Source organism: Dunckerocampus dactyliophorus, chromosome 2 (assembly GCF_027744805.1).
Source record: "Dunckerocampus dactyliophorus isolate RoL2022-P2 chromosome 2, RoL_Ddac_1.1, whole genome shotgun sequence".
NCBI classification, from domain to species: domain Eukaryota; kingdom Metazoa; phylum Chordata; class Actinopteri; order Syngnathiformes; family Syngnathidae; genus Dunckerocampus; species Dunckerocampus dactyliophorus.
Genome location: NC_072820.1, coordinates 29,074,517 through 29,100,607, shown reverse-complemented (window position 1 = coordinate 29,100,607; position 26,091 = coordinate 29,074,517). Strand labels below are relative to the sequence as shown.

At 42.0% G+C, this 26,091-nt stretch overlaps 1 protein-coding gene across 18 annotated transcripts in view; it reads left to right on the top strand.

Annotated features, from left to right (window-relative positions):
• Positions 1-26,091, top strand: part of nrxn1a (neurexin 1a) — a 92,766-nt gene that overhangs the window by 25,461 nt on the left and 41,214 nt on the right. For 13 of the 18 annotated variants that reach the window (XM_054767757.1, XM_054767774.1, XM_054767773.1 and 10 more), the window contains 8 exons: positions 11,133-11,434; positions 13,349-13,372; positions 15,268-15,429; positions 17,525-17,596; positions 17,820-18,044; positions 19,034-19,181; positions 19,995-20,125; positions 22,076-22,328. In XM_054767757.1, coding sequence (XP_054623732.1) covers positions 11,133-11,434; positions 13,349-13,372; positions 15,268-15,429; positions 17,525-17,596; positions 17,820-18,044; positions 19,034-19,181; positions 19,995-20,125; positions 22,076-22,328 — 1,317 coding nt within the window. The remainder of the gene's footprint in view (positions 1-11,132; positions 11,435-13,348; positions 13,373-15,267; positions 15,430-17,524; positions 17,597-17,819; positions 18,045-19,033; positions 19,182-19,994; positions 20,126-22,075; positions 22,329-26,091) is intronic. The other 5 variants (XM_054767771.1, XM_054767770.1, XM_054767768.1 and 2 more) reach the window with 1 other exon arrangement.

Below are 26,091 nucleotides of genomic sequence, written 5' to 3'. Positions count from 1 at the left end.
ATTTTTGCAATCAGTCCTTAAAAACGGCGCAGTGCTCCAGTGATCTTTGACTAGCATGTTTGCAATTGGTCCTTAAAAACAGAGGCATCCTTCTGTAATGTAGAGGATCTTGGACTAGTGTTTTTGCTTCACTCCTTAAAAACAGCAAAGGGCTCATGTCATACAGTCATATACAGCAGATCTTTGGCTCCTGTCATATACAGCAGTGTTTCCCAGCTCTTGCTAAGACAAGGCACATTTATTTAGTTATTTTTAGGCACTTTAGAAAAATCAGACGATCTTTGACAAGCGTTTTTGTCATCTGTCCTTTTAAAAGGTAGTGCGTTCCTCCTGTCATATAGAGGACCTTTGATTAGAATTTTTGCTGTCGATCCTTGAAAACAGCAGAGTGCAATGAGGATCTTTGACTAGCTTGTTTGCATTCAGACCTTTAAAATAGCAGAATTCTGCTGCTATATAGAGGATCTTTGACAAGGATCTTCATTAAGAGAGAAATGGGAGAAAATGTTATTGCCTGTCTGAGAAATGTGATAGTGTATGGTGAGGGGTTTTACAGCCTTAAAACCAATGTAATAATTGTAAAAAAAATGAAGTTGGCTCCTTCGCGGATTTCACTTATTGAGGGCTATTTTGGAAACCTATCCCCAGCGATAAACGAGGGAACACTGTATATACAAAATGAGAATAATAGTGAAGGAAAACGTGTGGTACGGTCCCTAGCTTTCTGGGAATTTTAAACAGCTCTTTCATAGAGCTCTTTACTCTAACCCTTATTATGTTTTGCATTCTACCTTTAAATTTACGCTAATGTCCACAAGCAAGCGTACACATTTACGGTTCAACACATTCACGTCATTGTGCCTTAGGAGACACCACAAGGCTGACATGCCCTCCGGTCGTTAGAAGTATAAAGACATCACACTGCCTTCCCATTGACAGCACATGAAGGCTGCAGATAGATGGGAGGCTTTGTAGAGGAGGGGGGTGGTGGCGGCGGTGTTTAGGATAAGGTAAAAAGAGCGCAGAGAAGTGATGCTAAGCAAAGATACAAGAGCGTTCAAAAAGCGGCGAAGAGAAGAGAAGGTCGGAGACACAAAGGGAGACAGGAAGTGAGATAAGACTGCAGAGATTCTCAGGGGCGCCGCATTTTCTCCTTGGGCTTGCTGCCTGGACGCGGTCGGGATTCATCAGCGATGCAGATACCTCACCCTAACCTGCTGACGCACACATGTACTCACGCACACACACACACGCCTATTGTCTTTCACTAGTTTGTTTTCTGTCTGCACTGCTTTTGACGGGAGCAGCCTCGTTGAAGGGTTTCCACTGTTGTTTCCACATCCAGTCAGTCACTTTTATTTTTATTTTTATCTTTATTTTTTTATATTAATGTTGCTCCACACACGCACACACATACACACACACACCCCTAACGATGCCGCACTTTAGCCGTCGTGTTGCAGGGAAAGCCTGCAATTGGCGATTCACTCCAGTGCCCCATCTGGCATTTGAAGTTCATTTCTTTGCTGTTTGCCAAAACGAGAACAAGCGTACTTGGGAGTCGCACAAAAACTCAATTATTTTTGTGTCTTGTCTGGCATTAACACAACAACTGAAATAGCCACAGCATCCATTAAAGACCCATTTCATTTCCTGCGGAGAATGAGGTCTTTATGTGCTTATTATTTGTGAACAACCTGCTGTACGAGGGAGGGCTTCATTAGGTGCGTGTTGATAGCTACGTATATTTACATGCAAATTTGTGAATGTTTTGTTGTACAAACGGGCGCTATAATATGGCGGCTACTGCTGTTTTTGTGCAGCTGCATGTGTGACTAAAAAGGATGAAAGTAGCTGTGATCTTATCCTGCTTAAGACAAATACATTGTTCTGCCTGCAGACATTGTCATGGAAACAAGCCAGTTTCCCTGGGTACCAGGGAAGAGGCCAAATTTGTGCTACAGACAGACGGGGAGGGAGGAAGGGAAGATGAACATAGATATAAAAAAATACAAAATGGGACAAGAAATAAAAGATTTAATACAGTTCTAAATGTGCTGGTTTCATTGCTTCTTGTATCAGAGAAGTCAACCTTGAGATGCAGAGAGGAGAACTACCTCCTCAAAACCATTTTCATGCATTTCTCTGCTCTTGTGTGTGCCAAATTCCCACTTTTTCGTTTTTCATTTGGTCACTTCGAGCTGCGACAATCACAACAATCATGAAGTGACTATTAAGCTGCTACTCAATAAAGCAACTCTTTGACGAGGGCCATTTTAATCAGCCATAATCAGTGTTACTCACTTTAATCGCCAACGCTTCTAACGCTGGACAAATTAAGTCACCTTGGGCTTGATAAAGTATGACGACAATTGGCGAATAAAAGCAGCAGTTAGTCAAGTAATCATTGGTTTGCGGCCTCTTTGGTGATGAATGGCAGCGTAATGCAGTGAACAATGTCAGTCACTGCAATACGAGTGCTTTGCTTCGGAACTGGAGTGGAACCTCTAAAGTCAAATGTCTCTGTGGTCATGCAAATCAGAATTTTACCACATTTTGCAGGAAAAATCTTGAGCGTATTGCAAGCTGGACTGTAATGAATACATGTATTAATATTCAGATCGAATCAGTACACAGGTGCACCGAACCGAAAACTCCGTACCGATTTCTCACTCGATACAGTATTTCAAGGAAGGATTAGGAAGTGTACATTCGGCTTTGCGATACACCTCTACAAGTCAAGGTAGTGTGACTAAAAGTGAACTACATTTTGGGCTATACCAGGGGTGTCCAATGTGTGGATCGCAGTTGTACTTTTATTGGCCCCACTGCACATTCTAAAAATATAATTCAACAAGAAAACTAAAAAACAGCAGCCAAAATGGAAAAAAAACAGTAGTTTTACAAGAATAAAGTCCAAATATTATGAGTAAAAAGTTCGTACTTTTTCGTACTTTTCGTATCGTACTTTTGTACTTTTATGATAATAATGTAATATGAGAGGAAAAAATTTCATTTTAGTAGCATACAGTTGAAATATTAAAGATAAGACATTCTTTTTTTTAAGTCGTAATATTATGACAACCAACCAAAACAGCAAATAAAGTTGTAATTTTTGGAAAATTAGGTTGCAAAATTAATGGAAATTATGGGAATAAATTCATAATTATCATAAGAAAATTGACATAGCTGAAATAGTCCAACAGAAATGGGGAAAAAACACTGTATTTTTATGAGAATAATGTCAAAATATTAAGAGAAAAAAGTTCTATTGTAATGAGAAAAAGTTGCAATTTTATGAGGATATGCTCATAATATAAGATAAAATGTAATTTTAGTAGCATAGAGTTGAAATGTGAAAGAAAAAAATATGTAATTTTTAAAAATGTGAAATATGAGAAACAAAAAATAAGTTGTAATTTTTGGAAAATGTACAATTGTTGACAATTATTTTATCGGTATAAAGTCATAATATTATGAAAAGAAAATTGACAAAGATTATTTAAGAAAGTTTCAATAGTTGGACAATTTTTAAAAAAAATACAGCAAAAATGGGGACGGAAGATCATACTAATAATGGGATTTTTCACCTTTATCACAAAGCTGAAATGTATATAACTTCTTAGCATGCTTCTACAAAATATCAAAGTGGCCTTTGCACCCTTTCATTTTTCACGATGTGGCCCTTGGTGGGAAAGGTTTGGACACCCCTGGACTATCTGTCATATTTCAGTTTTTGTATGCCCCAGTTTTCGTATGATTCAGTTTTTGTTGAAAATTTTTGCAAAAATGTTGCCTCAGCTTTTGTACACTGTTTGTTTTTCATACAATATCGCATGTAAAAAACAAGTCCGTTTTCCCTGTGTTGTGTCGTTCCGTGAAATCGACGCCCGTCATAACTACAGTTGCTGATTATTCTTATCTGTTGGAGAAATATGACTTGATCAAGCTCTTTCCGACATTCCACTCTACAAAATAAGTAATAAAAATGTGTATGACTCGTGCTGACATCGGATTTCTAGCGGCATCGACCGATATTCAAGGCTTTAATATCAATTTGGAGGTGAAAAAGTTGTATCGGGACACCCGTATTTTGCCACGTGCCATCAGTGTTTTGTTGTATTTGCCTTTTCCAGCGGTTCTTACTGGTCAACACGGAATGTTCCAGGGGAAAAATAGGGTAATTCTGATCTTCCACAAGAATTTCCACCGGGAGCCTCCCAAAATTACCCGACTGGCAACTGTTTTTAACTGGTGTGTTTATTTTGAAGGCTACAGGATGTGTTAGCCCAGTGTTGTTCTCGTGCTGCAGAGTGGACAGGAAGATGTGCTTTTTTTAAAAAAATGAAAGATACGGGAAACAGAAAAGGCAAAATATGAGAGGGTTGACGGCTATAAAGTGGTTGACTTATTTTTACACTTACTAAAAAGAGAAGGCCCCCTTTATTCATGATTGAAGTGATGACTGAATGTGGGGTTTTATGTTAAGATGTGTCAAAAACATTGCCTTTACAGTTGCTAAAGGTTTTATGGTGGTGATCGATTGGCCCAGGAACAGACTATTTGTATTTCCATTGGTTGAAATCTGAAAAAATCCAATATGTTGGACCTTAAAGCACTTAAATAACCAGAACATTGTTTTTTTATGTCCTTCACATCACATTTTGGCTGTGAAAGCCTTCAGTAGGAAAACAACTAACAAAGCAGAGGAAAGCAATAAGAGATGAACATTGCGACAGCCAATCTGTCACTGGTGTCCCGACAGTAATATCCTCCTGCACAGCGCGGCTTGTTTGCAACGTGATAGCCCAGTCCTTCTCCGCAGCAGATGCTCTATGTCAGCGCACGGGCGATGGCGGCGACACTTCTTGCCGTTAGTGAGTTTTGACAGCATTGATTTTAACAGTTTAACTGAATGGTCAGACTATGCATATGTTAGCATAAATTTACATGCATTCCACAGTGCTGGTCATATATCTTTTTGCACTAGTTGAGTGCGTAGTTAATCCACCTGCCGGTTATTAAAGAAGGGACATCTTTGTGTGTGTATGTGTGTGTTTGTGTGGAAATGCCGGGTGGTGGCTGATAGCAGAAATGCATCGTGGGCTAAAAAGGAGGTGCGGGGGAATTGCAGTGTGCTATCTCCAGAATGACAGGGCTGCCATGATTGAAGCTTGCAACTCTCGCATTTAGATGGAGCAGCATTTTTCAGCCATACATTCCTCTTCCTCTCCTCCCTGTGCCACTCCTCTCTATCCATCCATCCCTCCATCCATCCATCCATCCATCCACCTCTTCCTTCTTCTCTTCCATTTTGTTTACTCATCATGGCGAGTCTCGCTTGTTTCCCATTTTGCTAAACACACACACACACCTCCTTCCATCAGGTGCTGTATAATGTACGCTCCGCCTGATGGGGCCCAGCCTCCATCCGCCATTTTGATTCAGTACAGCTGTCCGTGCTAATGTGCGGTTCACTCAATCACCCTTTTTTCTCCCTCAAACCCACCTCCTGCTTCCTGTCGCCTCTCTCCCAGGAGCAACCGAAAGCAAACCCACGCGCACAAGCACCCACAATCACATTCGCCGCATACCCTGTAACGCCCAGTTTCCGTGGAAATCACAGAGATGACAACGTAGCACGTAACATTGCAAGCGGGGGAAAGGGTGAACATTTTTGACCCCGTACGTTGGACCGACTTGATATTTCTCACGTACCAAACACCCCTTGTGTTTCAATGAATTGCTGTGAAATTTCGTACACACTTAAAGGGGACTGCCAATCACACAGCTGTAAAATTTGAGCAAGATTGTTTGGAATAACTTGGCCACCATCAAGCAAGACGTCTTGCAGGGTCACGGGAGGGACTTGCTAACTAATTGTCCATTGACCATTTGTCTGATGATTATAGTATATTATATCATATATTTTGATCATATCTCTATTACATGTTTGCTAACCTTTTACAGTCACGTCTCTTTGGGCTACAGACCAATCCAAAAACCTCCAGACAGGGAAAATTGAACTTGTCAGTAGTCATGAGGCACTTTTAAATATGGAATAATCTGCAAACATTTCACATAAAAGCTTTGACTTTGACATAGTTGTCATTTCCTTTCTTGTCCTGGTGAGCCCACCGCAATGCACAGGAACACATCCAAACAAACAGGTAGATGCCCCGTCTTGAAAAACACAGGATCATTCGTCTAATTACAATTCCTCGCTTCGCAGTTCCTTTTAAGTTAATCTTCCTTCCTTCTTGGATGAGGGATGAAGTGTGTGACGTGTGTGTGTGTGCGTGTGTGTGTGTTTACACTGAGCTAATAGTGACTCACTGCATTAATCTGAGCTGATCCACTCCAAACATGTGGCTGGATGCTTCAGGTGTGCCAAGAGCATGCTGGTACAGTTGAACCCGCTTATCTCGATGCTGACGTATGTCGACACAACTGTAATTGAAACCAAAAAATAAGGAGAGTAATGAAGGATTTTTGACCCTGTGTTAGTTTGTATTTGATGCTCTTATCTAAAAGAGCTGCTGCTGTAATTTTGTTGTATGTCTTGACTACAATGACAATAACATAAAGCTGCAACAATTCATTATTAATTGATTATCCAACTAATTAATCGTGTTTTAATTTCAAAATGTAAATATCCTCTGATTTCAGTCTCTTGAATGTGATTTTAAATTTTTTATTTCAGTCATGCATGAAAGCAGACCTATTATTTTTATGTTTTAGCTGAAAGAAGATATTCATACACATCAGCTTTGACTTTGGAAAACAGCTATCGACATTTTTGCCTCTTTTCTAACTGCGTTTGCTTCATATTTGGTCCATCTAGGGCAGGGGCGTCCTAACCCTTTTTCCATTGAGGGCCGCATATTGAAAAATCTTTTCTTTAAAAAAAAAAAACAAAAACAAGCTGTGTAGCTATGCAAAGACATTTGCACAGGTGTCTATGTGGTAACATGGGATATATACAGAAAGATGTTACACAGAAATTTTTTAAACTTTTGATTAAACCAATGCTTTTTTCCAAACAGTAACTTGGCTAGTTAAACAGTAGCCTACCCCAACGGTAATGGTAATGGTAATGGTTTAATTTCATTTGAGCATGCACACAGGTTACAATGGAATACATCACATAGTACAGTTCACATGTCCAAAAGGTGTAGGAAGAAGAAAAGCTTATTTAATCCTATCCCCCACCCATTCCACATGTGTTGCAGTACATTTATTCACTTCCTGTATTTCATGTGTCTTTTTAATACATACAAAAGGGATAAGTAATGTATCAATGTGGTAATATTAATGTCGTTTTTTTCCACAATCATAATAAATAATAATCATATATAATAATTACCGGTAATATAATGATAAATAAATAATAATAAATACAAATAAACATAACGTAACAAATTCAAGAGTCTTGTATTTTGCAAACATCAACTGCTTGTATTGTTTAGTAAAATCGCTCACCTTAGTGCATTGTTTGAGTTCCTCCAGTGAGTGAGTCCATTTCACAGTTGGATTCCACATACTCAAATGCTGTGGGTTTTTATCGTTTTTCTCACGTATAAGTGTTTTAAGTTTAGTTTTTCCCTGAGATCATATTTCTCCTCTCTTGTGGAAAAGTATTGTATGACATTTTTGGGTAACAGGTTATTGTTTGCTTTAAGCATAATTTTAGCTGTTTGAAAATGTACTAAATCAGATAATTTTTTGAAATAAAAGATTTGTTTGTTCCCTATACGCAGCATTATGGACTATCCTAATGATCTTTTTTGCAGGACATTTAGCGAGTGAAGATTGCTTTTTAGTTATTACCACATATCTCTACAATAAGGTAGACATGGTAATACCAGAGAGCAGTAGAGAGTATGAAGTGATTTTTGGTCAAGGACCAATTTTGATTTATCAAATGTTATTGTTAGGTATTTCTCTCCACCTTATGTTGTATACTTTTAATGTGAGATTTTCAGCTCATTTTTCATCTGTTATGATCTCCAAAAATGTATTTTCGTTCACCCTTTCAATGTCCACACCGTCAGTTTGCATTTGCGCATGCTTGTCCTTTCTCCTATTACCAAATAGCATTATTTTAGTTTTACTTAGGTTCAAGAATGATCTATTTTTATCAAACCATCTTTTCAATATGGCCATTTCATCTGTGACTTTATTAATTAAATCTTGTGTGCTTTCCCCAGAACAAAAAGCAGTGGTATCATCTGCAAATAATACTAACTGTAAGTCTTTTGTCACTTTACAAATGTCATTTATATAAAAGTAAACAGTTTTGGTCCCTGGGGTACTCCACACAAAATATTTAAACTTGCAGATGTATATTCTTCACATAGCTTCACATATTGCTTACCGTTAGCTAGCTAACTTTAGACCCAATTCAAAACTAACCCTCTGATTTTGCACCTTTCTAATTTTGTAATTAGGATGTTGTGATTAATTGTATTGAAAGCTTTTGTCTCATACATAAATACTGCAGCTGCACACATTCTGTGGTCTATAGGGTTGGTAATTTCCTCGGTAATTTCAGTCAGTGCCGTGGAGGTTGAAATGTTAGCTCTGGATCCATATTGGCTATCCGCGAGTAATTCATTCTTATTAATACATTTGTCCAACCTGTTATGGAATAGCTTCTCGATTATTTTAAAAAATTGTGGTAATAAGGAAACAGGTCGGTAGCTTGTAAATTGATGTTTGTCTCAGTTTGGAAAATTCTAACAACTTTAGCTGTTTTCATTTTGTTTGGAAATCTACCATTCTCTACTGATTTTTCCTTTCTTTTTATTAATTTATTTTTTTATAAATATTTCAACTTTTGTCTCTTACCTTCTTTTCTTGTAATATTATGTTTTTGTTCTCTTACTGGGCAGTTTTCTCTGTGAGTGCAGTGACAAACGAGGTTTCTGATCAAGTCTGTCGTGTGTCCTATTTTTGTCAGACACTTCTTCCATACTGCAAAGTCAACGTTGTCTCGTCCAAGCTATAAAAGCCAAATGAGTCCATACTTTAGATTTTAACTATGCTACGAGATCTTTCCATTTAACTTCACCTGCCGAGTCTGCTATTACGTGCGGTGTATTTGCTTTTTCTTCTTCTTTCATTTCTTCTTCTTCTGTGGTTTCCGCCCATTTTGGCGATGAGCTCCTCCTCAATGAGATGTAAAATGGTGACTTGGCTCACTGAGAAGGAACGGCACTAGAAGTTTATAGCAACTATATTTTAATGATAATAAAAAAAAACTATACAAAGCGAGAGTGTACAGTATCAATAATGCATAGAAGGGTTTATTTTTGCGATAGTTTGAGATAAAGATCTTTTTTCACACCCCTAATTGGGAATGATGCCGGCTCCCAGCATGCATTGTGGTACTTGGTTTGTAAAAAGTTGCTGTTGCCCACATAAGCGGGTTTTACTCTGCATGATTCTCCAGTCAGTCAGCTTAGTGTAGCTTGGTGTGATGCAATAGGACGAGGAAGTGAGCCTTCACGGGTCAGAGCACTCCGGATGCTTTATGTGCTCTCGTCTGCTCTAACGACATGTGTGTAAATTAGTGGAAGAATGGAGGCGCGCCGCACGGAAACCCCTAACGACACCTGTGTAAATTACAGCTAGACTGCGGCTGTGAACAACTCATCTGCATTTGTGTGCACGTGTGCTGATGCTTTGTGCTTGTGGCTGCTCTTTCTCTTGTTGTTGTGTGCCGCTCTTAGTGAAGAGTAGCCTGAGGCTCTGGCTTGGTAATAGCTTTTCTGACAGCAATACACTAATATTTACAGAGACCGGGACCCCCCTACCCCTCTTGCATGTCACATGCTCATAAAATACCACGCCGCAAATACTTGTCCGCATGCCGTTTTGTGTCACACACACACACACACTCACACACAGTTCTTAATTAACATGCTGGAAGGAAAGAACAGCACACATGCTGGCAAGTGACGTGTTGCTTCTCTCCTATCTATCGGCATTCAGACTTTTTTCTTTGCCTTCTTGTGGAAGACAATTTGCCATAATTGCTCTTTGAATTGTGACATATTCTCACCCCCGCCCCCACTGACTCTCCCCACTACTGTAATAACCTATTACACTTCGCTTTATTCATTACGTGTCAATCCTCTTCCTCCCTCCCTCCTCACCCAGCGCGACCCATTGCCGTGTGTGTTGGTGTGCGCTCAGTCCCCCTCCGTTCTCTTCATTATTGCAAGCTACAAGATGGTGGCTGTGCCAGAGGCTCCTGAGCCGAGAAAAAGAGACCAACGAGTTACACGGGGAGGAAAATGTCGCCCTCGCTTGTGTATGCAAGCTCGATATTGCAATCACTTTTCACGCAGTTGTGTGTGTTTGTGTGTGTAGGAGTGCTTATTTGTTCCTCTGCTTGCATGTGTGCGCAAGTAGATAAGAGACTGAGAGCTTAAGGATGATGGATTGCGAAACCTTGGTCTAATGTTCTTGGGGGTCACTAATGTTCGTGCAAGGTAAGCAGCTATTGGCTGCCGGACTCCCGGTCTGAATCCTAAATGGTCGCTTCTGCTCCTCCATCTTCATCACAGCACGTCCAAGCGTTTGATGACCGTCCCGTAATGAGGCCTGTTGTCAAACAAGAACACATCACATCAGACGTCGTGCCAGCACAGCTGTTCTCTCCAAAGCAGGAGAATGGCAGATATCGTAACAAGTTTGGAACGCCGCAGACTCACGACTGTCTCCATTCTGTTTAATCTGCAACCCACATGAGTGATCAAAGCTTGTTTACACACGACTCCACGGTACAATTAGCGCTACAGCGCCAATTGTTTCATTCCTCTCACCGAGTGCTGGAGTCAGTGAGGATTTGCTTGACAATAACCACACTGTGCGCATCTTAAACAATATTGTGAACCGCGCATCCGCGTCACGCTCAACCGGGCCCAGCTGAGCTTTGTTTTTCTCGGCTGGTTTTGATCAACACCCACCATTTTGTCATCTTAGAGCATATTGTACGGAGCGGCGTGGGAGGAACACGATGCAGCCTAGAAATTGTACTAATCACTATGATTATGCTCAACATGAGTGGCCCCCACACTTACTTGCGCTTCCTCTTCTTTTTTCTTTTCCGCCTCAACTGTCAGCGCGCGAGGAGTACGTCGCCACCTTCAAGGGCTCCGAGTACTTCTGCTACGACCTGTCGCCCAACCCCATCCAGTCCAGCAGTGACGAGATCACGCTGTCCTTCAAGACACTGCAGCGCAATGGCCTGATGCTGCACACAGGCAAGTCGGCCGACTACGTCAACTTGGCGCTGAAGAACGGCGCCGTGTCACTCGTCATCAACCTCGGCTCCGGGGCCTTCGAGGCCCTGGTGGAGCCCGTCAATGGCAAGTTCAACGACAACGCCTGGCACGACGTCAAGGTCACCCGCAACCTGAGACAGGTAACCATAGCGCTGTTGCCAAGAACTGTTTAGTAACCGTATAACATTACTAACTAACATTTACAAAACAAACATAACATTCCTACTTGTAACATCTTTGCATTTGATACAATAGGCTTTAACATCTCACACCTGGTCATATTAATGGATTAGTCAAGTATTTAATGACTAAGAACTGAGGCATGTGAGGTAAATAGAGCACGAGCTGGCTGCAACCAGCAGAGACGCTGTCTAATTTTCCTGTTTGTTTTTTTTCTATGAACAATAACTTTAGTTTGATCCAATTATAAGAAAATGTACCCCAAAAAATATCTACCGTCGTCCCTCGTATATTGTAGTTAATTGCTGCCAGACTCAACCGCTCTAAGTGAATTTCCGAAGTAGGATTAAAAAATGTAATACTTTCGTAGTTATGGCATACCAAATCGGTTTCTGATCTTCTAAATACGTTTTTTAACATTATTACAACCCTCTGGACATGAAATGACACCCCTATAGGCACATTTGTATTATCCAATATAGGATATAAAATCTGAGAAAATAAGACATGTTGGACATAAATAAGATAACAGACACACGTTAGCAGTTCCTTGTGGGTTTTTTCTGGACAGCGTGCTTCCTGCGGTGGCTATTGTCTCATCATGACCTCGGAGATTCAGAGTTGATTTTTAGTTTGACATAGATTATGGGCCCAACAGTAGCCCGTGTTATTATTATGATTATTATGTAATTACTATTGTGCCTGTTAAATGCCTTTTCTGGCATCACATCTGGTCCTTGTCTCACCCATCACTGCCACCTAGTGGCCAATGTAGAATACTACATGCACAATTAGAATGCTGCTTCTGCCTTGTATTTCTAGTTCATTTAGTTAATTCATTTAGCCATTTTGATGCTAGAAAATGCTTAATTTAGGTTTTGGTTAAGTGTGCAAATTTTTTATACTAACAATAGGCCGTATTCAGCCACGAAACAGAAATAATTTATTAATTACTTCATGAAAAACTGTCATAGAGTGATTACATGACGTTTGAACCGTGATGTAGCTAGGGACAACTCTATATAGAAAACATTTCATTTAATATTTTAAAATCTATTTTAAAAATACATAATACAGGGTTCTAATAATAAATACATCGCTAATTAAAATTTACCCAGATTTGGAAACACCAAGCCATTGTTTTAAAAAAAAGATATTTTAAAAAGAGTACTAGGTTTCCAAACAGACAAATAACCTCACCTCCTTGGTGGAGGAAACAAGCAATTTATATTCTTTTCTTAGCTAACATATCATATATTTTGTCACCTTTAATTAGAGCAGGCATTTTGAATCGAAAATGACAAATATGTGTGCCTGCTAAGTCTAGCTTCGGTGTGCATCATGTGACTGGAGCACCACAGTGACTGCTGCAGGTGGCAAAGACCAAAAGGCCACAAGAACAGCAGCAAAAGACTAATAATTGGAGTAGAAGAAAGCTTGGCCAGGTGTCCGTCTGCAGCGTGGCTGTGTTAGTGCGACAATGAATGTCTTAGTTTACAGTGGCTTTTTAAGCACCAGTTTGGCGTGGCTTTCAGCTCTAGGTGAGTATTTCTTCTAATCGTGTGAATGAGTTGAGAGTGGCGTCTCACGTTGTTCTGCACGTGAGACGCCGGCGGTTGCTGTATGCCGTCTATCTTGCCTGTGTGTACTTACTAACGTGACTACTAACTTTTTACTAACCTGCCAGTGAAACTAACCACCATCCATGGAATGATTCATACTACTAACCTAACCTGTGCCCTTCTCCTAGCGAAAACCACTCCAACCAACCTCACCAGAGGCCTTCTAGCCTTCCTTTTTGTTTTCTTTTTAAATTCCTTCCTAAAGTTCACAGTTTTTATTTGCTTTCCTTTCTTCCCCCCTCTCCTACAAAGCACTCAGGCATTGGACACGCTATGGTAAACAAACTCCATTGTTCGGTAGATATCATTCTAATTGTTTCTTAGTTTGGCTTTTGCCCCCGTGTCTATTTATTTTTCAACCATAGGCATCAAAAAGTAAATCAATAAAAGGATAAGTGCGGTTGGTAATTTTTTTATACAACAAAAAGACCCAATCCCTCTCAGTCCTTTCCTTCCTTGCCAGCCACTTTTTACTTTAAAACCTTTCCCCCTTTTCTCTTCCCTTGTTCTTCTCTCACTCCATTACTCTGTGACTGACTTCTGACTGGCTCATCCCTCACCTGCACACCAGCGGCCCGTCTCCCTCTTTGCATGGCGTGACGCAGATAGCCCCTCTCCTCTTATATGGACTTCCTCTTGATTTTTTTGTTTGTTTTGTGGTCCTCCAAGCTGTCGCTGCATGTTGTCCATCGTGCCTGTGACTCGCATCGCTGTTGTTCTTCTCGCATCACCTCTTTGCATGCAGAATGAAACGGGCTGCATGCTCGTATGTTTACGTATATGTGTTTGCGTGTGTGTGTGTGTTTGTAGAATGAACCATCTAACACCTGTGTGTGTGTGTGTGTGTGTGTGTGCGCGCGCATAATAAGTGTGTATTCGTCATTTGGACCTGCTGAGCTAACCAACTCCCCCCCACTCAGATGGCAAACCCACTAACAACATCATCGCAACTAACAACACACTAACAACATCATGGCAGCTACTAACATCATCCACCCTAACCTTGCTAACCCAACACTACTACTAACAAGGAAATGGCACGAAGACGCCTGTGGAGATTTTACCCACACCTTAAGCCTGACTGGCGCTGATATGCTATCAGAATGCTAACTAGAGGCAGGATTGGATGCCAGTGCCAGCCAAGAGGCTTTCAGACGGGTGAATGGGCTGCTTCAGTGTTGGTATAGGCAGACCGTTAAAGCAAAAGTTGTATTAGGGAGTAAATCACATTCTGTCGCTGAGGACAAACAGCTTTAATGCAAAGGTCGAGTCAGCGCTTTGTGCAGCAGATGAGGCTAGCCCTTCACTGAAGTGCAACCTTGCACATCACGGCTTTTTATTTACTGTGTCTGTTTAGCAGGCATTGAACAACACAGTGCCCCAATGACACACCGAAACATTGCCGTGGACATGAACATTTGGATAACATTAAGTGGGTACTCGTTCCACACAAATTGTGCTTACATCAATAATCACACAGTTCATGCATGCTGAAGTGGGTGGAGATTTTAGTCCTACAGAATATTCCCTTGAGTGGTAAGGGAGGTTACTTTGAGATATTTAGTAATGTCATGGAAGAACATGGTAGCCAGATTGCTGCGTCTCACTTCCTCCTAGTGGGTGGGTCCAGGTCCCAGGCAGGTGCCCCATTCCAGTCCTCAATGTGCCTTACCCATCTCTGTGGTGAAATGCAGAGAGTTCACCGGTCTCGATGGGTCTTCCAACTAGCCTCATGACTAATCGTCCCAGTTCTGACACCATTTGGGACATCCCTGCTAACAATCCCACTTCTGACAAAAAAACAAATCTTAGATATAACAACCCCACTTCTGACAACAAATTGTCACAATAGAACCATGGAACCAGATTTGAACCCTGGTCTTTTGGGTGGAAAAAACTGTACATGATGGTAGCCAAGTTGCACACACAGACATAGTGACCGAACACGCCGACACAAAACTACATTGACCTACAACATCACACATACCAATACAGCAACACAAACTTCCACTTCCCCAAACCAATCAGGCCTTCTCATCGCTAGAGTGCATCACACACATTGGTTGCCAGAGTAATGGGGGCAAATTTGGCTGGTCTGCACCTAGCTAGTGCCTAGCGGCGCCTTTGGTGTGAGTATATAGCGTGTCCTTTCCCTGTGCTTTGTTGTGTAGGTGACCATCTCTGTGGACGGCATCCTGACCACCACGGGCTACACACAGGAGGACTACACCATGCTGGGCTCTGACGACTTCTTCTACGTGGGAGGGAGCCCCAGCACAGCTGACCTTCCGGGGTCCCCAGTCAGCAACAACTTCATGGGCTGTTTGAAAGAGGTGGGGTGGCCTTACTTTGGGAGACTGTCACAAAGATATCAGCAGACCAAATATGGAATTTGATGTTTTGCCTGTTCCTGTTTTCCTGTGACTGATTCAGTCATACACGCAAGATTCTGCATCCTTAGATGTGCGCATAGCTTGACAATTTTTGTTAACTTGCATCTCTCATGCAGGGCCACATCTTCTTCACGGCCATGAAATTGAAAAAATAACAACCAACTTTCATGTAAAAACATTCAGTGGATCGAGCAACAAGTGCTATCTGGGTGACTTTGTTGCTGACCAAAACAGCCGCACCTACCGAGGCAAATAGAGCTGCATAAAAAATTATTTTCTTAGTCGAGTAATTGGTTAGACCTTAGATGGACCAAATCAATAGGAGCCAAAAACAAAGAGTTAGTGGTTTGGTCCACAACATATCAGAAAAGAAGCAAAAATGTTGATCAAATATTAAAATATTCACAACTTAATGGCTGAAATCAGAGCATATTTACATTTTTCAATCAAAAAACGATTAATCGAACACCAAAATAGTTGTCGATTAATTATATAATTGTAGCACCTTCATTCTCAAATGTTGTAAAAGAGTTCCTTGTACAGTAGTAGTGATGATCTTACACCAATTCACCTTCCAGCTGCCTCTGTGTGCATCCATTTTTATTTTCCCAGGAGTTTGTCCGCACATTCAGATCAGTTCCGTCCACTCTGTCTGCATTGGTTCTTGCCATTTCTCTGCATTCTAGTGTATTGTAATACATTTTAAATTATAATTAATATAATGCTTTATTTTGTGAAAAATGTATATTTAAAGTATATGATTTTATATTATTATGGTAACAAGGTCTCTGCTTGTCTGGTCACTTTTGCAGCTAAGCAACTACATAAGGATGTACAATATTGTCTAAAGCACCCTGGAACAATTTTACCAAGGTTACCTTCATTTTTGTTTTGTTGTTTTAATTTCGCACACAAACAGAGATGCTTCCAATTGGCAGTTTCTCTGTAAGAGTCCCATACGCATGTGCCCTCGCCAGCATCAGAGAGAATCACTGATGAATGTCGTTGAGGGACTAGCTACAGCGCTAAGCACAACATGCTAATTTGCTACGCCACAGAGACGCTTCATCCGATGAACAACTCGTGTGATGCACGCCCATATAAACACTGACCTACATAAATACACACATAAACATACACTGACACGTGAAAACCTTCCATGTCAAATCAACGCACATGGTGTGTGTGTGTTTCCTTCATTCACGCAGTGTGTCATAAACAAACAAGTAGTCAGATGACAAAGAGAGGGCTATCTATCTGTAGCGTTGAATGCGCTCTGTGTTGCTCCATTAAGACTGATGGCGTTTAAACGAGGCAATCGCTGTCAAAGCACAGCCTCCAATGGCACATTTGCATATTTAATACGATGATATGATCATCCGTGTGAGCCAATGAAAACATGCCATGAATCAATTTCTAGAAATGAGACATAAATGTAAAAAAAGAGGGCAAAGGCCAGTGCAGAAGTGCCATTTTAGCGGCGGCGGGTCAGAGAAGAAGCCGTGGGTTAATAAAGCCAAGCCTGTGTTTGCTCCATGCTCTCCACATCAGAATGCTCAGCACAAGCTCCTTGTCGCTGTCGCTCAGTCAGAGAGCGTTCTGTGTTGGATGAAGAATAAAAAGGCATGTGGGACAAATAGGAGTTATCCAGAGATGAGGTCGATGCTGCTCACTTGTCTCAAAATAGTCTATTTTATGTATAAAAAAAATAATAATAATTCCCAGAATGCTTGAATTTAAGGAGGAAGGCTTTTTTCTGTTCAAATTCTAATAGGTGTCTTGTTCCTTCTTTCATTTGGGACTCATAAAAGCATTCTTGAATTGATGCCGTATCCCCTTTGCTTCTTCCCGCGCACTGTAGTGACACAGACAGATAATTAAAGAAAACTCCCCAATGTTCAATTATGTGACGCAGCATGAGCATTTTGAAAAGACTCCAAGAATTTCTTCAAAATGGAAGCCTTTCTCTTTTGTTATTTGAAGGTGACTTCATGTTTCATCCATTCCTCTCTTCCCCAAATCTCTCCCCCCGAAGGTGGTGTACAAGAATAATGATGTGCGGCTGGAGCTGTCGAGACTCGCTAAACAGGGAGACCCCAAGATGAAGGTAGGCAGCCATATTGTCTTTATCCTTTTACATAATTGCTGCAGACATATTTTTGTGAGAGTTGTACTACAAGGGCTTGAAAGAAGGCATCCACTCAGGAAATGAGATTACATTTTGAAAGTGGAGGAGAGCCTGGCATAATTTCAATCAATTGACGAATAAGGCTAATCTAACGAATTATTTCACACACACACACCCCCACCCCACCCACCTCCATCCCCAGGTTAGTGGCGTGGTGTCCTTTAAGTGCGAGAGTGTTGCCACGCTGGATCCTGTGACATTTGACACACCGGAGTCTTTCGTGGCGCTCAGCAAGTGGACAGCGAAGAAGGCCGGGTCCATCTCCTTTGACTTCAGGACCACCGAGCCCAACGGCTTGATGTTGTTCAGCCACGGGAAGCCCAGACAGATGCAGCGCAAGGATCCCCGTACACCGCCTACCGTCAAGGTAGAAACTGTTGACAGACATGAACCTTAAACGACGACAAACATAGTACAGTCGTCCCTCGCCACTTCATGCTTTGACTTTTGTGGCTTCACTGTGACACGGTCTTCAAAATATGTTAATTTTTGCTGTTTAATTATTGCTGTTGTGTGGTTGACTGCCAATTAGTAGCCAAAAAATATGCATTTTTAATTAAATTTGACATATTTTTGGCCTAAATTAAGCATTTTCAAGCATAAAATTGACAAAATTACCTCAAATGTAAATATAGACAATTCAGAAGCCACACTGTACTCACCCATTCAAAGACCAAGGCCTGGGTACGTGTATCTAATCATCATCATCGAACAAGTGGCAGTATTTTCACAGGTTAGTGATTGTGTGTAGTTATAATGCACAAGTACATACGTATTATTACTGTATAAGCATGTAGTAAGCGTATCAAATGAAACAAACTAGGCAAGGGGTATGTGTCAGTGTTGCCAGGTCTCGCGAAAGAAACAAGAGACTAGCTCTCTGAAAACAAGCTCAAAACAACAAGGAACTTGGGAATTTGCAAGCGACTTTACAAAAAACTATCCCAAAGTGGCTTAAAATAAGTCTGCGTCTATATTATGTCTTATCCTTTATCTCATATTTTCTTTATGGGGGTGTTATTTCATGTCTAGAGGGCTCTAATAATGTTTAAAACCATATTTAGAAGGTTGTAAAAAGGTTGTCTATGCTCTATGAAAATACATTCAATTTATAACTTAGGAATTCTACTTTGTGGAAATTCACTTATCCGTGATAAACAAGGGATGACTGCAATAATAATCCAAATGGCTACCAAAAACATTGCATGTTTTTTTTTATGGGATTTGAGAAAGCTCCCCAAATCTCCTATAAAAAACATATTTAAACCACCTCGGAAGAACAACATTGTTATTGTCGTATATAGCCAACAACAATGCATTGTTTTCTCATTTTTTCTCAATTTTTCTTGTTTGCAGGTGGACTTCTTTGCCATTGAGATGCTGGACGGCCACTTGTACCTGCTGCTGGACATGGGCTCAGGGACCACCAAGACCAAGGCCATAGACAAGAAGGTCAATGATGGAGAATGGTATCACGTGGACTTTCAGAGGGACGGACGCTCAGGTAGGTGTCAGAATAACATTGAGGAAAATTAGTTCTAGTCAATTATGTGGTTAATTTTTATTTATATCATCGTATACCGCCCTGGTGGCTGTAGTGACCATGCTGCTCATTTGGTTCAGATGGTGCAGGTTCGATTACCAGTCATTGGAGATGTCCAGTGCCAGTGGCCAAATGGGAGTGTTGTGAAGAAAAAACCTATTAGTAAAAAAGAAGGTTCAATAAGGGAAGGGTTGCAGAAAAGGTAGCACCCGCCTTCTGCTCCACGTCACTTTTGGGACAGGGTTGTTGGCACGGCGGTCCGGAGCTAAATTTGACTGCTTTGCTGCTCCCTGTAGAAAGGAAGTAATCCTGTTTGTCTGCCTGCTGCCTGTAGTAAGAAAACAAACAGTGGTTATTGAATCCAACTTTCAGTGTGGCGGTGATTAGAGAAATCAATAAACGCTGGCATTGTTTATTACATTGTTGATGTCTAAGGGCAATTACAATAACACAGTAACAGCCAGATGTAAGCAAGTACGTTTCTGTTTAGTCACCCTCCCTCATTACTGACTTCTTGGTTTTTGTTAACTGTAACTGCACTCATGGCTGAAAATAAACCCATGATTTATTGATGATGATGACGAAATGCTGCATAGCACTCTGGTGGCGGCGCGGACCGCCTCGCTAATGACTCACTGATGAGGCCGTCCCACATTCAAATTTGCATCACTTGTGATGTGGAGGAGGTACAAAGGGAGGTGGCAAGACAGTGAACATCTCAGTGGCGATGATGATGATGATGATGATGATGAAGGTCATTGTTGGTGTGTTCAGGGACCATCTCAGTGAACAGCGTGCGAACAGCATACACAGCGCCAGGTGACAGCGAGATTCTGGACCTGGACGAGACGCTTTACCTCGGTGGACTTCCTGAGGACCGTGCCGGACTCATCTTCCCTACAGAGGTGCGTGTTTGTGTAAAAAACAGCAAAGATGCATACTCATAAGTGGAAAAAAGTATTCGGACGCATGGCTATTCCACAGTGTCCACAGAAAAACAACAGAAATAATGGGACCAAAAAGCAAAAAAGTAAAAAAAAAAAAAATTAAATGTTGATACTAACACTAGTAATAATAAGACGTACACAGAGTCTGATGCTCTTTTTTTTTTTTTTTTTTTTACTTATTTCATACCTTAGCACTTCAGCAGCAGTTCCAACACAGTACTGTATATGTATCTCCAATGTGCAAACACATCTCTCTGTTCTTCCTCGGAACAATGCTTCCTCATTCTCTACCACACTAAAGTGAGGTGCATTCACACGCACTCCAATAAACATTAATATTGCACTCATTGTATCATGATAATAATAATCCGCTTTGTCACATTTAACGCAAAGCTGACATGCAGCCTCTTTTATATAGAACTTCTTTGCATATCTACATTAGAATAGCCTTTTTAGAAAAAAAATTAAATATCAAAATGGCCCCCACCTCCTTTGATTTTTCTGTTTGTGGCCCTGGGTGTAAATAGTTTGGACACCCCTGACTAGACCTGTCATAATAACAAATTTTGCTGGACGATAATTGCCCTACAAATTATTGTCAATCATCGATGTTATTGACAGCATTTTTGTTAATTATATGGCATAATAATACATAATAGTACATTGTATCAAAAGCAATAAACTTTAATTTCTCAAGAGTATTTAACTTTGTAATTGAAATGTCAAGAGCTTTCAAATAAATTAAACAAACAACATAATAAATTAAACAAACAAAAAAAAGACAAAAAAAACTCAATGAAAATAAAATGGACTAGCAAAAAAATTGCACTTAAATCAAAATCAAAATCCTAACCAAAAACAATAAAAAAATAGTCCCTGTATCTGTTAGGAAAAAAAAACTCCAAAACACTCCAATAAAATCTACACACACACACACACACACAGTTATCTAGTGTATTGTTAAACTAATGTAGGGTGTCATATTTGAGCTGGACAACATATCTGTGGTGGTAGAGTAAAATGAAATGTTTCTGATGACCTTGACGCCTTCTTTCACTCGGTTATACATTTAAGGAATTGCTGTTTGTGATATGTACGTGTACATTCTCCTATGAAATTCGTACTGTCTGTCAAACATTTCTAACATTTCCCGAAATGTTGGCTTTTCAGACGTATTGGAAGTTTGCATTTCTTTTGAAATGTAGCGAGCAACACTGTTTGTGAGCGCGTACCAGTTTGCGCTGTTTTGTTTATATTTACTTTCCTGACCAAACACCTCAGTAAGCGCAGACTGTAGGGACGAAGGCTCTCTGGCACCTTCACACCGGGGCTGTGGCATTCGGCTTAGAAACCATCGCATTTGTGCCTTCATTCATATTAGTGTTTGCTTGCTAACACTAATATGGTACTAGCACTCTGTCTGATTGTATTCACTCACTAGTAGCCCCGCCTCCACGTACTGGAACAAAGAGGCTGAATGGCTGACAGGAGGGTTCACTGTCTTTGTTCATTTCACTATAGAACCAGTGAACAGACACAAGCAGAGTGAACTCTCTTGTAATCCAGCCTGTGCGGTAAAGAGAGATGAAGAAAACAAACACACATACATGTACATGTCAATTTATTGAGGCCGACAAAATTATCAACGTTGTTTTTGTTATCGTTGCATTAATTGATTTATCGATTATCGTGACAGGCCTATCCCAGACACACAGGAAGTAAAAATGAAAGAAAATATGGAGTTGCAGCTACACCAGCTTCCATTGTTCATGTGCATGTAGCAGCTAATTAAACAGAATACAGTCGTTTATAACTGAGAGCTCCTCTCACCATTAGATTTTAAACAACTGCCAAATGTCAGAGTCATCGCTCAAGATGGTCAACACAGGTGACCTTTCTCCTCCTCAGGTGTGGACGGCACTGTTGAACTATGGCTACGTGGGCTGCATCCGGGACCTGTTCGTGGACGGCCAGAGCAAAGACATCCGGCGACTGGCCGAGGCCCAGAGGGCGGTGGGGGTGAAGCCATCATGCTCCAGGGAGCCCCCTAAGCAGTGCCTTTCCAACCCCTGCCAGCACAACGGCATCTGCAGGGAGGGCTGGAACCGCTACGTATGCGACTGCTCGGGAACTGGATACCTGGGACGTTCCTGCGAGAGAGGTGAGGACAATAGAGGAAATAACACCCCCCTCAATGTAAAGACCATCATTTATATTCAGCAATGTCTCTTATGGGTTCTCGTTAAGGCAGGGATGTCCAAACTGCACCTTTGTATTGGCCCTTGGCATAGTCTAAAAAAAATGTATCCATCCATCTTCTCCCGCTTATCCGAGGTCGGGTCGTGGGGGCAGCATCCTAAGCAGGGAAGCCCAGACTTCCCTCTCCCCGGCCACTTCGTCCAGCTCCTCCTGGTGGATCCCGAAGCGTTCCCTGGCCAGTTGGGATATATAGTCTCTCCAACATGTCCTGGATCTTCCCCGAGGTCTTTTATCGGTCGGACGTGCCCTGAACACCTCCCCAGGGAGGCGTCCGGGAGGCATCCTGATCAGATGCCCAAGCCACCTCATCTGGCTCATCTCAATGCGCAGGAGCAGCGGTTCTACTTCAAGTTTCTCCCGGATGACGGTGCTTCTCACCTTGTCTCTAAGGAAGACCCCAGCCACCTTATGGAGAAAACTTGTTTTGGCCGCTTGTACCCACGACCTTGTCCTTTTGGTCACTACCCAAAGCATAACCATAGGTGGGGGTAGGAACGTAGATCGACCAGTAAATTGAGAGCTTTGCCTTTCGGTTCAGCTCTCTCTTCACCACAGCGGACTGATGCAGAGTCTGCATCACTGCAGATACCACACTGTCGTTCTCGCATTCCATCCTTCCCTCACTTGTGAACAATAACCCATGGTACTTGAACTCCTCCACTTGGGGCAGGATCTCATCCCTGACCCGGAGATGGTACTCCACCCTTTTCCGGCGAGATTTTGATTCTCATCCCGGCCACTTCACACTCGGTTGCGAACTGATCCGGTGAGAGTTGAAGGTCACGGCTTGATGAAGCCAGCAGGACCACATCATCTGCAAAAAGCAGAGACCCAATCCTGCGGCCACCAAACCGAAACCCCTCAACACCCTGGCGGCGCCTAGAAATTCTGTACATAAAGGGTAGCCCTGGCGGAGTCAACCCTCATAGGAAACGGGTCAAACTTATTGCAGGCAATGCGAACCAAACACTGACATCGGTCGTATAGAGAGCGAACAGCCTGAATTAGCTGGTCTGATATCCCATACTCTCGGAGTACTCCCCACTGAATTTCTCGAGGAACACGGTCGAATGCCTTCTCCAAGTCTACAAAACATGTGTAGACTGGTTGGGCAAACTCCCATGCACCCTCAAGGACTCTGCCGAGAGTGTAGAGCCCTTCCACAGTTCTACAACCAGAACGAAAACCACACTGCTCCTCCTGAATCTGAGATTCAATTATCCAGCGGATCCTCCTCTACATAACCCCTTGAATAGACTTTACCAGGAGGGCTGAGGAGTGTGATTCCACGATAATTGGAAAACACTCTCCGGTCCCCCTTCTTAAAAAGGCGGACCGCTACCCCGGTCTGCCAATCCAGAGGTACTTCCCCCGATGTCCACGCGGTGCTGCAGAGTTGTGTCAACCAAGACACGCACACAGCATCCAAGGCCTTAAGGAACTCCGGGCGGATCTCATCCACCCCCGGGGCACTGTCTCCGAGGAGCTTTTTGACAACCTCAGCAACCTCAACCCCAGAGATGAAAGAGCCCACCGTGGAGTCATGGAGTCATTGGAACACGTGTCGGTGGGATTGAGGAGGTCTTCGAAGTATTCCTTCCACCGATTCACAACATTTCGAGTCGAGTTCAGCAGCACACCATCCCCACCATGCACAGTGTTGACTGTCCACTGCTTCCCCCTCCTGAGACAGCAGAAGGTGGTCGAGAAGTCGTTCTCCATGGCTTCTTCCAACTCTTCCTATGTCCGAGTTTTTGCCTCAGCGACTGCCAGATCCACAGACCGCTTGACCTGCCGGTACCTGTCAGCTACCAGGCACCTACACCTTACCACCACAACTCCGACCAGCCGCCTCGACAATGGAGACAAGCAATATGACCCATTCGGACTCAATGTTGGCCGCCTCCTTTGGAACATGGTCGAAGCTCACCCAGATGTAGGAGTTGAAACTCCATCTGACGGGGGACTCTGCTAGTCGTTCCCAGCAGACCCTCACAACACGTTTGGGCCTGCCAGTTCTGACCTGCATCCTCCCCCACCATCGGAGCCAACTCACGACCATGTGGTGATCGGTTGATGGCTCCGACCCTCTCTTCACCCGAGTGTCCAAAACATATGGCCGCAAGTCACATGACACAACCACAAAGTCAATCATCGAACTGCGGCCCAAGGTGTCCTGGTGCCAAGTGCACACGTGGACACCCTTATGCTTGAACATGGTGTTCATTATGGACAATCTGTGTCCAATAACCAATCACTGCTCGGGTTCACATCGGGGAGGCCGTTCCTCCCAGTCACGCCTTGACACTTAAGCACAAACAACAGTCAGGACCTGTCCCCCCACCCGAAGGCGGAGGGAAACTACCCTCTTGTTCACCAGGTTAAATTCCAACGTACAGGCCACGAGCCGGGGAGCAACAAGAATTGGCACCCTGCCAACCGCCTCTCACTGCTGGCACTGCCAGAGTAGAATAAAGTCCAGCCCCTCTCGAGAGGACTGGTTCCAGAGCCCTTGGTGTGCATTGAGGTGCGTCCGACTATATCTAGCCGGAACTTCTCAACCTCGCGTACCAGCTCAGGCTTCTGTAGCCGAGGATCGGACCGCCAAGGTCCCCCGCCTTCGGCTGCCACCCAGCTCACTCTGCACCCAACCGAGAAAAAAAAATTAACTAATTATTAATGTGAACTAGTGGAACTAATCAATGTGTTACAATAGTCACAAGTCCATTGGTGGTCGAAGGAGAAGGTGTTTGTGAAGTACACCCTCTGAACAAGCTGTGTGCAGTATATTCCCGCTTTTTGTGCCGCTTACGATCCTAGACCACCAGCGAATGGCGAAAAAACACGGGTAATTGATATGCCCATAGAATGTCTATTTTTGACACATGACTTGCTCACAGCACCCCTCCAAACCCTCCTGCTAGCTTGACATTATCCTCCGATTTCTGAACAGAATTTGCAATAATAGTGTAGTCTTATTTAGAGCTGCAACAATGAATTGATGGTTAATCGATTACCCAATTAATCAACAACAATTTTGGTAATCGATGAATCGTTTTTGATGTAAATATGTAAATATCCTCTGATTTCAGCCTCTTAAATGTAAATATTTTTTAATTTCCTTAGTCATCCATGAAACCAGACCTGTTATCTTTGTTTTTTAGCTAAAACAAGACACAGCAATATCAGCTTTGACTTTGGAAAACAATGATGGGCATTTTTGCCTCTTTTCTTATATATTGCGGACCCAACCACTAACTGTAGGTGTTTGCTTCGTATTAATTTGGTCCATCTTTGGCATAACCATTGACTCCATTAATTGAAACAACAAGCTTCATATTAATCAACTAAGAAAATGATCATGATTGTATTTTTGTGTACATTTATTGTTTCATTGAAGCTATTTGACAAACATTTAGATTTTGTATTATTTAACATTATTTTAACAGAATATTCACATGGCAACCTGGTGTTTGTGTACTTATTTGCTTTGTCAGTTCAAATCTTTTATTTCTGAATAAAGAGGTGGAAATTTAAAATATGTTTTTCTAAAAATCCGATTCAAATAATTGACCAATTAATCGGTCATTAAAATCATTAGTTGCTGCCCTAGTCTTATTAGATCAGCTCTCTCCCCTTGTCTCTTCAAATGCCATTGTTCACTC